Genomic DNA, 11,394 nt, shown 5'->3' on the forward strand with positions numbered 1-11,394 from the left:
ATAAAGTGGAAACTAAAAGCAAACTTTACTTATATGAGTCAAATAATCTATACTGAATCTAAAATATATTCGTGGCAATGGCTAGTCAAAAGATATACTTTATTGGAGAGCTCTAGCATGAAAATTGATTACTACTTATTGTTTAGGTTTGAGCGGCCTAAATTTCCTTGAGGAATGGAATAAATAATAAAATAAATAGATGGAAAAGAGTTCAGGCAAACTTTTACTCGAAAATTAAAAACAAATATGTAACAACAATTTTTGAATGCCAGGAGAGAGTTGGGCAAAATCATCGGAGAGATCAAAGTTTTAAAGATCCAAACAGATAAGTGTTTTAATTGCTCTTCGAAATAATAAAAGTTAAAGCAAATTAAAAAAACCCTCAGAGTTTGATTAAACAAATTAAGTCGGAATTTATTTTTATCTTAGTGCCAATATTGCTTTTATAATAATAAAAATTTATTTCGATTGATACACATGCTAATTTGTAATCAGAAAATGAGAAAAATTATGCTTAGCAATTCTGATTCCCATATATTTCATATAATAATGAATCCACAAAAATACAATCTCTTTCAGCAGAATGTTTAGATCTATGTATTGTTAGTCTAGCTCCGCACATCCAATTGAGGCGTTATAATTACCATTTACAAAAGATTTCAAATTAAAAGCTTTGTGTCGATGGTTTTATCAGCCAAATGTTTTATTAGTCGACAATTTCGTTAGACATGCAACCCATAATACCATATTAGAAAAAGAACACCCTTCTAATCATTGCCTCAATTTATTTTTGGCTATTTTGTATTTTTTTTTAAGATTTTCCTATACACATCAAATTATATTACAAGAATGAAATAAATAATAAATGGGCGCACTAAAAATTTTTTCCACCACTGCTCTATTTGAAGTTATACCTTAATTATAATAAAATAAAAAAAATCAAACATTTTATTAAAATTATTTATGGTGAAAACTATTTAATATAACATATAAAAATAAGCTATCGTTTCTTTTCTTGTTCATTAATAACAAACAAAAAATTAGAATAAAATATTATTAGAAAAAATGAAAACGCTTTAAATTTCAATTCAAGAATAAAATATATTGCTGGAAAACGTGATTAGAATATTTTTTTAAGAATTGATTAAAATTTAGAAAAATATGCAGCAAAAGCTGTTGTCATCGAAAGGACACTGCTTTGGCTTTTTTTTGATATTGAAAAAATCATTTTTGTGCTGTAATATTTTTGGAAATTTATAATCACGAAAAATCGCTAAGATTTTGCTTATTTTTTCTTGGACTCAAATTCAAATAAATATTTCAAACACATCCCTCTGATTAAACAGTCTCATCTTTCCTTATTAAAAATACCTGCAGAATTATAAGATGCAAATTAAGTAAACGAGAAAATTCGACTTAAAACATTTATATATTTTTATTTTTCGGAGCAATAAACAAGTCTTTATATTAAATGAATAATTACGCATCGAATTACTTTTACGAGTGCAAAAGGTTAAATGAGCTATGCACCCTGGTGGAAATGGTAAAAGAAAATTATCGGCAAAAAATTGTAAATAAATAAATGAGGATAATGAAAAATTATTTCTTTTCTTTTCTGAAAGCCGATGGTGATTGTAGGGGCCTAATGCTGCATGGATTTGAAATACATTATTCCATGATTGAAAACAAATTGCGGAAGAAGAAAAGGAAAATTTCTTACAAAAAGGAAGCATTCAATTTGAAACTGAATGGAAGAAAAACTTAAAAACAATCAGTATTCAATATTGATCACAAAAGAAATAAAACCTGCTTCATTTTGTCCCATACGAAATAATTTGCTACAAACATGATTCACACGTTTTTATAATGTGCGTTTTTTCTTCTTGTTTTGATGGGAACTTAATGTTAGACATTTGAATGACTCTTTCTCTTCGCACAAGTAGTGAATAAAATTTTCAAACATTCCAAACCAGGATTTTTAATTATTAGAAACTATGCTGTAGTTTCGTTTACGTATAAACATTTCTTGTTATAGAATCTGATTCTATATTCAATATTAAGTTCTTGTTTAAAGTTCCACGAGGCTGTCATTCGTTTATATCCATGTTGCTTGCAATGAATGGTGTTTTCGACTGAACAATACTGTGCGGTTTTTGAAGAATATTTGAACACAACAGAAGATTATTACTTATTATTGAGTTTGTGTCTTGATTACTTAATTTGTCTCATTATATTTCCTAGCATTTGTGAAATTCAAAAGGTGTTAATCCATATAAGGTGCGTTTATTTTGAAACCATGGAACTAGAGTTAAAATGCAATTAAAATTATGATTTTATTTTCATGCAATGAATACCGGATATCATTTTCTTGAAAATATGTTGCATCATCTTTGTTTTTCAGAAAAAAAATGGCAATTATATAAGAATATTCACTACTTTATTTATAAGAAATTAATTATTCTTTCAGCGCAAATCTATCTTCTGTCCTTCTAATTAATCTCCTGGATCTTTTAATTTCGAACAATGGTGAAAAGACGTGAACTGTTAATCAGCAACAATATTTATGCTGGTGAAATAGAAACTCTCAAACTGTTCAAGATGAAAGAATTGCAAGATTTGTTTCCGGAATTTATTTTACTGATGTTGTATTGCTTCTCAGTCCCATTCGAAAATAATTCTTCAGACACAATCTGATTACTGAAATATAACTTAGAAGTAAATAATCATAAAAATGCATTGAATTTTTTTTTATTAGCAGAAAATAAATAGGAAACCGAATCGCTTCTTTTGGTTTATGGGGTGACGAAATAAACAAAAAAAGCTTAATTTAAAATCTAAAATATTTCGATAAATAGTTTTTTTTTAACAGAATCTCATTGAATTTCAAACCATTTCATAGCTATTAGTGCAGTTGAGTGATTGCATTCATAGAAAATAATTTTAATAAAATGTAAGCTTTTATTTAATATACATGTATAATTATAATTTAAAATCTTAAACAACGGGAGGATTCAGATTTAAAAAAAATATTACATCACACATGCACACATTTTTGCTATTAATACCATCTCATCATTTTCATGCTGTAAATTAAATTTTGTTTCACATTAGAAAATGAACTAATTATCGCAATCATTTCATCTAAGAGCGTCCTATCTTTCCATACTTTACATTGTTATTTCTCTTTTATGCTATATAATATTTTATATGCTGAATATTTCTCCACTTGTAGATAAGATTGTAAAAAATCAAAATTTCCCGACATCATGTATTCATGCGCTCTTTTAAATACCGAATTCATTTAATTTAACAAATTTAAAATTAAAATGCATAACAAAGGAAAAAATCTGAATAGGCTTGATGTTTAAACTTTCATGCAATAATATCGGACTTTAAACAAAAGCTAGGTCTATTTTGAAAGGAAATCCTAATTTAAGATTACGGTCTAATAAAGAGGCAAGCACTTGAGTAGACCCTTAATGAGCATTAAAAGATTCTTGTGAACGCTTTAAATAGAAAAGATTAATCGATCAAAAATGATAAGATTAAAGAAATAAAAAAAGTTCGAATTTCATTTTACTGATATTATACTTTCCATTCTAAAACAGTCTTTTATATATAATATAATAACAGAATTACAAGTTACAAGCAAATGACTATGGAAATGCATTCGATTATATCTTTATTCACACAAAATAAATACAAACCAAATCTTTTGCAATAATTATGAGAAAAAAAAAGAAAAAAACTAAATTGATTTTATTATAAAAATGTTATTAAAATATCAATTAACAGAATGTCGTGGAATTTTAAATGTTTTCTTATTTTCGAGTACATTAAGAGGGAAGAAATCATAGAAAGGTTTCTGGTAAAAGTTCGTTTAAGGTAAATTTTCATTTTATAGACAGTATATTTCTATTTTAAAATCTGATTCATGCCTTTTATTTTTTTTTATAATACCTTCTTTCATAGACAGATATATTTTGCCTGACATGAGTTTTGATTGTTGAAATGAAAGATCAATATACACTCAAAGTAATAACTTCGAATCAATCGTGGAATTCAGGTTAAAAACAATCATCCATTATTCAGGTTTCTATGCTATCTCTGCGAGGGTAATAGGCATTCTAGATCATAATCTTAATTTTTGTTTTAACTCAATTGCTATCCAGATTAAGATAAGGATATCACAAATAAACATATGAAGTGAATGTGGATTTTAAATATTAGACATTGGATATTTGAATTTAGGGCAGAGGGCTCTAGCACGTTATTTAATAAATGAAACATTCATAATTTATTCATCGTTGAATATACTTTAACTATAACCATAAGTACCAAATATATATCTTATCAAGAACGTTTACAGCATTAAACTGTAGAAGAAAAGAAAATCTACGTTTCTTACCTATTTAAGAATTATTTTAAAAAAATTGATAAGTCGGAATTTTATTTTTGTTGGAATTAATGGCTCGATACTTTTGCCAAATTTGTCGCAGAGTACTGACTTACGGTGAGCATCATCGTTGCGTATTTTATAAGAATGATGACAACGTGTATTCACTGCCAACGACAGGAAATTCAGATGAAGATAATGAAGAAGCCAAAGACAAATGTAAGGAAAATTCGAATGAGAATTCTTTGTATTTAAGTCAGTCTTTCCAGCAAAAGGAAAACAAAGAATCTGAGCTGATTAATTTATCGCTGTATCAACATAATGCAGAATTTAAGCCGCTTCCTACAAAAGTAAACAAGTACAGGATTTCTGCAGAGTGTTCCGGCAATGCACAACTAAGTGATCCTTGTGATATTTCTTATTTTAATCCCATTTCAGATGCTCAGGCGACGGAAGTGCAAGGCAAAGAAAACACATTTTTTACAGCTTCTTCAGAAAACATTGAATCTGCTCATAGACCTGAAATCATCCATCGTGAAGCTTATGAAGAGACGACAGTTTCAGCCGGATCAAGTGGTTTTCAGATACAAAATCAAAGTGCATCAGGTGTATCAGACCTGCTCTATGCAACAACTGATGAAGAATATAAAACGTCTCTTGAAAATAACAAATGGCAAACTTTGAATTACGATAAAAAAATTTTTATTGATTCTCTAGAATGTGTCGTCAAAACAGGTCATTCAGGAAGTAAAAGTATTTCTGGAAATGAAAATTTGATTTTGAGGAATGTCTCAGAGAGTGTCAATCATAAAAATATTTCACCTGAAATGCACTCTCAAGGTCACAATAATAAGAAGAAAAGGAGTACCGACTTGAAGGAACCTATCTCTACCAAGGAGGATGACAATGCTGTGGCTGGTCCTTCCGGATTCTGTTCTGGTAAGAAGAAATTTCCTAAGAACTCTTGTAAGAAAGACACTCCTAAAACGAATTATCGAACGCACACAAGCTATAAGCGCGATCTATGTAAGAAGCAGTTCTCTCAAAAATCAGGTATCGGCCTATATTACATAACCCACACGGGCAAAACGCCTTATGCATGTGATGTATGCGGAAAAGAATTTACTCGGAAAACAGATCGCGACAGACATCATCGAACCCATACCGGTGAGAGACCTTTCGTGTGCTACGTCTGCAATAAAGGTTTTGCTCAAAAGTGTCATCTTAAGAATCATGTTAGGACTCACACTGGCGAAAAGCCTTTTGTATGTGATGTTTGTAATGAAGCGTTCGCTCGAAAGGATATTCTTAAAACACATGCTCGTACCCACACTGGAGAAAAGCCTTACAAGTGTCCAATTTGTGGAATGGCTTTTACGACCAGCGGCAATTGTAATACACATCAGAGAAGAGTGAATAAGTGAAATAAACTTGTAAACTACCGAAATAATTCTTTTAATCTTGTATGGAACTATTTTACATTCTTAGCCGAATTGAAATAATTTTAAAATGCGAGGACGCCCACGGGAGACATACTTTATAAATCTCCAGATTGTGAAATGGCATTCGCGCACAGCAGCGATTGTTAAAAGCCTGACAGAAGAAAGCACGAGTTAAAGTAATCAACAAATTACAGAAATAATTATTTTACACTCTTTATCGAAATTTAAGGAATTTTAAGTGCAAGTTGTTATAATTTTATTTTTAAATTTACTGTATGAATTTTATTCCTTTGACGAAGTATATTTACTGATACAGAACTCATAAGCTTATTGTATTTTACTAATAATTGACAGTGAAAATATTTTTTTAGTTCAAATGCCTTTATATCTGAGTGTATGAATATTGCTTATATTTTTTTAAATCCTATTAAAAATGTTAACACATTTATATTAAAAATACATTTTTATCCTCTCTTCAAATAAAATTATTTTGGTTTTGATTTTCGCTCAGTATTAAATATTTCCAAATTTAATGGTATCTACCGTTTCATTTATAGTTTTTCAGAGTATTTCGGAAAACATTTTAATGCTAACTTAGTATTGGTTTTAAATAATGATACGTAAAACAATATTTTAACTGAAAAAATTACTGAAGTGCGGTAAATAATTGTAATAATCAATAAATTAATGTAAGCAACACTTTTTTTAATTTGATGTTTTCTTAATGAATAATATTTGCTGCAATTGGAAAATATTGATAAAACAAAAATCTATTTTTAATATTAATGACGAATTTCGCAAGAAGTACCGTTCTTCATATCTTGAAAATCGTTCTCTACAAGAGATATTTAAATGCATTTTTGTAAAAAGTTAATAAATATTTTTATATTAGATCTAAGATATCAATATCTCTGTGATATATTGTTTTTCCTTTCTAAGAAATTCTTTGTAGTCATATTCTATGAAATAAATAAATTCAATAACAGTTTTTTCCAATGATTTGTGTAATCCTTTTTAGTACTTAAGATAAACATGTGAGTTGGCACATGCAGGAATTGCAAAATTTGCAAATTTGTCTAATGTACATTTTCAATACGGGGAATTTGGAGGACCAAACGTTGTTTTTGAAATGTTTGGTAACAGTTTAATTAATTAAAAAAAACGTTATTTTGGCAATAAATTTCCAATGTAAATAATTGTTTTTACAACATACCAAAATTCGAAGCATAATCATTTCAATGATAAGTTTTAGACGCGTCATTGTATTTTCTTTTTTTAACAAATTAAACAAACATGTTTTAAACTTATTTTGCATTAATATGTTTCATTGTTGAAGTGAAAATGTGATTAATTTCATTTTTCTTAAATTTTTTCTTGTATTTTTCTATTGCTAATGTTCAAATTATTATGATTCGGCGGATTTTGCGTGTTTTTTTTTTTTTAATGTAAGGTATTCTTTTATAAAAATTTTTGAAGATTTTTTTTTTGTAATTATAATTAAAGTTTTGTTTCGAATCATGCGGCACCTAAAATTATTTAATTGTACCCATTTTTAATACTGCTGCCCTATCTCTTAATTTAATTTCATCTAGTTTCAAAGACAATTGTTTTGTGTTGATGTGTCTTGGTATTTGATTTTTATTCATTTCCCCTCAAAGCTAACTAATTCTATATATTCGAATCATTTTCCTGGGAATGAATTCATTGGTCTTTATGTGTTCAACTTGAGAGTCTTTTAAGCATCGCTTTGATTCGACCAGCATATTAGTTATATAGCATCGTTAAACTATTAGGGATTGAAAACTATTTTAATATACAGAATTTTTATATTGATACATTTTCTTATAATATAATTTCACCTTGTTTCGAAGAATATTGTTTTGTGCTGATGTGCCGAGGCATTTTATCGTCATTCTTTTCTCCAGAACATTAATGAATTATCATTTCTTCGAATCATTTTTCTGGAAATGCATTAACTGGGTTATATGTATTTAACTTGAAACTCTTTTAATCATCGCTTGGATTTCAACCAGCTCATTAGTGATACAGCAACGTGTTAGTGATAAATTGAATGCAAGGAAACAAATTTTTCAGGGTTTAAGCTACAGATACTGGATTCCTACTATTACAGAATAATGCATTTGTGAGTAATCTGGTTATTAAAAAAACTGATGAATGTTAAAAGCAACAATTATTTGTTGGAATTTTTTTGGTCGGTACATAAAAGATGTGTATTTACTTTTTAGATTATGATTTTGGCTGTAATTAATAATACATTGTAATTTGATAAAATTATAAAATTATTTTATTATTTAATTTTTCAACAGAATCCGAGTAAATTTGAAATTGTCTTTTCAGAGGTTTTCTTTTCTGTGTCATTGTTAATTCAACTAAATTGCATTAAACCTTGGTGTTAATTTCATATATATGATACATGAGGTTATGCATGGAATGTGTGCGTGCGTTTTTCATAAAGAAATATAATTGAATTTTTATAGTTTCTTCGATATACTGGCAGAATCATTTAACCTTAAAATTTATCTCCTTGAATTGATTAGACATTTTTTCAACATTCCTTCGAATCAAACTCTAGAAGGGAGTAAGGTGATCTTTAAATAAAATCTGATATAAAAATTGATTAGCATTAATTTGAACTATTTCATATTTTTTCAGTTGAACTTATGATTGTTTATAAAGCACAGAATATATGTGTTTGAATAGGCAAAAATATTTTCCGTTTTTTTTTGTGTGTTTTTTTCTCGATATTTCAGAGATAAGCTTCTATTTTTTACATCTTGTTATATGAAGAAATAGAAAAAAGGAAAAAGTCTTATGTGAAGACTTTTTTAATTAATTATTGAAATGGATTAAAAAGACAGATGCCAAAAAAGAAATTTCGATCAAGGATATTTCGTATCCAGTGTTTTCTAAACAAAATCTGTTTATTCAATATAATTTTTTTAACAATTGCTTTTTGTACTTCTTTTGCAAATTAAGGAAAATTTAAAAAGCTTTGCAGAAAATTACACAAATCGAAGGCTCGTTTTAAACCTTAGATGTTGGATATTATATTAGAATATGATAACAATCTTAAAATTAAAAAAGATTCTCTAGCACGTTTTTAATGTAATTTTCCTTCATTAAATATAATTTAAATGTATAAAATTTTTTAATTTTTATAATTATTAAAAACATTGCGACTATGTTTTTATACTGCTGGAATCAATTGAAACCTTGATTTCTTTTTATTAACATTTACTGAATATTTTTGATTATACGAAAAATTAATAGCCTGATTTCTATGTCGGTCATGCGATGGAATATTGATCACCGGCAAGATTCACCCTTGCAATTTTCACAAAAACATAACTTATGTTCACCTCTCTGATCCGAAGAATCAGTACTAATTCAAAATTAATAAATACTCCTGATAATTTCAATTTGGATTCTATTTTATCTTTTTGAACGAATGAAGATCGATCTAAAGAAAATGCATGGATGATTGTGAAATGTTGCTTAAAGAGACCAAACGGCAGTCTTTTAATATATATAAAATGCTTTTTATGATTTTCTTAGAGTGTACAACGCAACGAATATTTTTAAATAAAAATATTTCTTAAATTACGATTTTAATTGCCTTAATTGCGATTTTAATTCTGTCTTCTCACCAGACAATAAGGAACCAGTTAATGAAAATGATCAAAGTGTCAGGAGGACTAGCAGACGATCTGATGTAAGTATCATAACGTAACACTGATTCCTCAACGCGCCCGAAGGCGCACGGATAAAAAAACTGAATAACCGGACTACCACTACTGCAATCTTAATTGTGGTTGAGTTTTAAAGGCCATTACTAGGTACGATAAAGCACTTCCCTAAGGACGTATGTCCCGTCATCGATGGGAGGTGCAGACCCATACCTTTTCGTTCACCCACAAAGGTAACGAGAACCTACCCCCAGGTTTCTCATCCTCAATTCCGATGTGCCCCTCGGGGGGCGGATTGATGCAAATATCAGGAGTGCTAGTAGTTTTATCTAGTGTAAACTCAAGGGTTCAAAGTAAAGATGAGGATAAGATTGCCAATGTAATTAATTCTACTTACCTTACTTCTAGTTACCTTACATAATGTAAATGGTGTAGAACTTTCCAAAATGCGTCGTATAAAAGCAGAATTAACATGTTATTATTGTGGTAAACAATTCAATGGAAAAATCAGTTTTGACAATCATATTAGAATAAAAACTGGCGAAAAGCCAGTTGTATGCAGCGAATGTGCAGTAAAGAGAAATTTTCTCAAAAATAAGTCTCTTCAAGCCTCACAGAATAGACATTGGCATTTCGCTCTTTCTTGTGCTATATACGACGAAAAGAATTTCCTCCGAAAGAAAATCTGGTACATCATCATCGGTCATGAGAGGGGTATAAGCCTTTTCTGTGTGATGTGTGTAACAAGAATTATTGTCAACATTACAATCTTATGGTACATGTCAGGACACACACAGGAGAAAGGCCTTGTAAAAGGCCAGTTTATGAAAATACTTTCACAAACAGCAGTAATTACATCTGGCATCATACGAGAAAACAACTACTTAAACCAACTTGAAACGAACATTAGTTCAAATTTGAATACACCACTTCATTTATTGTAAAGCTCGAATGACGACATCTGCACTTCAATAAACATTTAAATATCACGTGAAAGATACCAAATGTGAAAAACCATTCTTTTAAATAAGAAAGGGCCCAGGAAAAAATATGTTTCCATATTTTGTATCACTGATATTTTATTTATTCATAGTCATTCATTATTTATTCATTTTATTTATTGATATTTATTTATAGTTGTATTCCAAAACAATTGTTCATTCCACATCTGATTATTGAAATAGAGTTTAGAAGTAAATAATCTTAATCTTATTTTTTTATCTACCAAAAAAAGAAAAGAACAGAAATCATTTCCTTTAAAGGTTATGGGTAGCAGAAATAAATAACTCCAAAACAGATTTTCTTATAAAAATATTAATGAAATTATTTTTACAGAATCTCATTGAATTTCAAATATTTCCTATTTTTTATTTTAGAGAAAAAAAATCTTAGAAAATTATTTTGAATAAAATGTGGTGAGAGGTGAAGCATTATTTTATATACGTGTGTCCTTCTCTTTTATAATCATATTTTTCACCTTCTTTTATAATATCTTCTTTTATGCTCAAATATTTTTAAATCTTGTAGGATTTTTGTTTGTTGAAATAAAAGATCAAAATACGCTCAAATAAATTCGAATCAATTTCCAGAACTCAAGTTAAATAACTCCAATTTTCCATGTTTCTAAGCTACTCTGTTCTAGATCATAATCTTTATTTTTTATAACTCATTTGGTATGCAGATTAAGATAAATCAAATGATTCCACAAAAATTTACATAAAGCGAATGCAGATTTTAAATATTAAACATCGGATTTTTTGAATTTAAGATTTTTACTTTTGAATTTTGAACAGGGCTCTTGCACGTTATTAAAGAAACAATGCATTCGTAGTTTATTTATCGACTTGCG

The 11,394-nt window shown here is 28.6% G+C and overlaps 1 protein-coding gene across 1 annotated transcript; it reads left to right on the forward strand.

The window, feature by feature from the left end:
* The first annotated feature begins 4,467 nt into the window (after positions 1-4,467).
* LOC129971983 (zinc finger protein 782-like) lies at positions 4,468-5,820 on the forward strand. The gene has a single exon (XM_056085962.1). It carries the CDS (start codon positions 4,468-4,470, stop codon positions 5,818-5,820), a length of 1,353 nt encoding a protein of 450 aa, XP_055941937.1.
* The last annotated feature ends 5,574 nt before the right edge of the window (positions 5,821-11,394 follow it).

This window comes from Argiope bruennichi, chromosome 6 (genome assembly GCF_947563725.1).
Source record: "Argiope bruennichi chromosome 6, qqArgBrue1.1, whole genome shotgun sequence".
Classification (NCBI taxonomy): Eukaryota; Metazoa; Arthropoda; class Arachnida; order Araneae; family Araneidae; genus Argiope; species Argiope bruennichi.